Source organism: Electrona antarctica (genome assembly GCF_951216825.1).
Source record: "Electrona antarctica genome assembly, chromosome: 16".
Taxonomy (NCBI): Eukaryota; Metazoa; Chordata; class Actinopteri; order Myctophiformes; family Myctophidae; genus Electrona; species Electrona antarctica.
Window position 1 is genome coordinate 282,501 of NC_136797.1, and position 2,500 is coordinate 285,000.

Here is a 2,500-nt window from a genome sequence, read left to right on the forward strand (position 1 = left end):
CATAAATCGATGCTACTGAACACCCTTTACGTGTGTGTGTGTGTGTGTGTGTGTGTGTGTGTGTGTGTGTGTGTGTGTGTGTGTGTGTGTGTGTGTGTGTGTGTGTGTGTGTGCGTGCGTGTGTGTGTGTGTGTAGACCTATGTCTTCTATATTGTGTTCTGAAGGTCGGGCTGACTGCCACTAGTGTTAATGTTATATTTTGTATTGTGTTCTCGGGCTGCTGTGCTGCTGCGCGCTGCTGCTGCACTGCTGCTGCGCTGCTGCTGCTGCTGCTGGCGTTGTGTGCCAATGATGCCCCCTCTCCTGTTGTGTTCTCTTTTCTGGTCTGTGTACCAGTGTGCGACGCACACACTGTTTAGTATTTACTATTATAGTTTTAAGTTTTGATAATCAGCGCTTTGCCACTTTGATACACTGTGCCATATTGGAGAGGCCACTGATGCCACTGTGTGCGCAGTGCTTTGTTTGACAGGCTCCGTATTTGAGCGTGCACACCGCCACCCGCCCCTGTTAAGCACCCATTTCCTGAAAAATGAAGATTTTGGAGTTAAGAGGTTCCCTCCCGACAGCAGAGATATGGAGTTAAGAGGTTCCCTCCCGACAGCAGAGATATGGAGTTAAGAGGTTCCCTCCCGACAGCAGAGATATGGAGTTAAGAGGTTCCCTCCCGACTGCAGAGATATGGAGTTAAGAGGTTCCCTCCCGACAGCAGAGATATGGAGTTAAGAGGTTCCCTCCCGACAGCAGAGATATGGAGTTAAGAGGTTCCCTCCCGACAGCAGAGATATGGAGTTAAGAGGTTCCCTCCCGACAGCAGAGATATGGAGTTAAGAGGTTCCCTCCCGACAGCAGAGATATGGAGTTAAGAGGTTCCCTCCCGACAGCAGAGATATGGAGTTAAGAGGTTCCCTCCCGACAGCAGAGATATGGAGTTAAGAGGTTCCCTCCCGACAGCAGAGATATGGAGTTAAGAGGTTCCCTCCCGACAGCAGAGATATGGAGTTAAGAGGTTCCCTCCCGACTGCAGAGATATGGAGTTAAGAGGTTCCCTCCCGACAGCAGAGATATGACACATCGTTGGAGTTAAGAGGTTCCCTCCCGACAGCAGAGATATGGAGTTAAGAGGTTCCCTCCCGACTGCAGAGATATGGAGTTAAGAGGTTCCCTCCCGACTGCAGAGATATGGAGTTAAGAGGTTCCCTCCCGACAGCAGAGATATGGAGTTAAGAGGTTCCCTCCCGACTGCAGAGATATGGAGTTAAGAGGTTCCCTCCCGACAGCAGAGATATGGAGTTAAGAGGTTCCCTCCCGACAGCAGAGATATGGAGTTAAGAGGTTCCCTCCCGACAGCAGAGATATGACACATCGTTGATGCCTTTACAAAATAAATTGTGTTCACATGATGTATTATTATGTATTATTATGATGTATTATTTCTTAGTTTTATAGCTATACATTTTAGGACTGTGTCACATGTGACATTAGAGTATCACCATATATGGAATGATGTGACATAAATAATAAGAACCTGATGAGGTCCAGAAAGGCGTCGGCCGGGCTGACTTGCTCGATCTTCTGCTGCTTTCCGAACTCAGCCTTGGACCCTCGAATATATATCAAAACATTTGCAACACATTTTCACGATTTTTCAAAAGTATCTGCTATTTTTCAATACCTAACAACAACAACAATAATAATAATAATAATTACCTCGTCCCGGGTGGATGATGAGGACGATGAAGATTCCCACGAACACGGCGATGAAGGTGGTGCTCATGTAGTAGATGACGGCTCGCATGCCCATCTTACCGCTGGCTTTACTGTCTAGAGCCGCCATACCTGTTGATATAATACACCTGTTGACACCCTGTTAACACCCTACAATACCCTGTAACACCCTGTTAACATTGTTAACACCCTGTTGATATAATACCCTGTAACACCCTGTTAACACCCAACAATACCCTGTAACACCCTGTTAACATTGTTAACACCCTGTTGATATAATATACCTGTTGAGTTGACACCCTGTTAACACCCTGTTAACACCCTAACCTGTGATCAGGCTGATTATGAGCTCATGGCAGGACTAACCTGTGATCAGGCTGCTTATGAGCAGGGGCAGGACTAACATCTGGAGCATCCTCATCAGCAGCTCTCCGGGGAACGAGAAGTACTTCACCTCCCTGTAGGTCATCTTGTAAGGTCGAAGGGCAAAGCCCAAAATAACACCTGGAACACATTGTAGTTCTATTGAGGTGAAATCACACCTGGAACACATTGTAGTTCTATTGAGGTGAAATCACACCTGGAACACATTGTAGTTCTATTGAGGTGAAATCACACCTGGAACACATTGTAGTTCTATTGAGGTGAAATCACCCCTGGAACACATTGTAGTTCTATTGAGGTGAAATCACACCTGGAACACATTGTAGTTCTATTGAGGTGAAATCACACCTGGAACACATTGTAGTTCTATTGAGGTGAAATCACACC

The 2,500-nt window shown here is 46.4% G+C and overlaps 1 protein-coding gene across 1 annotated transcript in view; it reads right to left on the minus strand.

Annotated features, from left to right (window-relative positions):
- Positions 1–2,500, minus strand: part of LOC306940273 (excitatory amino acid transporter 1-like) — a gene marked incomplete at both ends in the record, with an annotated part of 31,135 nt that overhangs the window by 24,747 nt on the left and 3,888 nt on the right. Inside the window, 3 exons of the mRNA XM_079525295.1 lie at positions 1,530–1,605; positions 1,712–1,840; positions 2,096–2,233. Of these exons, the coding sequence (XP_079381421.1) occupies positions 1,530–1,605; positions 1,712–1,840; positions 2,096–2,233 (343 nt within the window). The remainder of the gene's footprint in view (positions 1–1,529; positions 1,606–1,711; positions 1,841–2,095; positions 2,234–2,500) is intronic.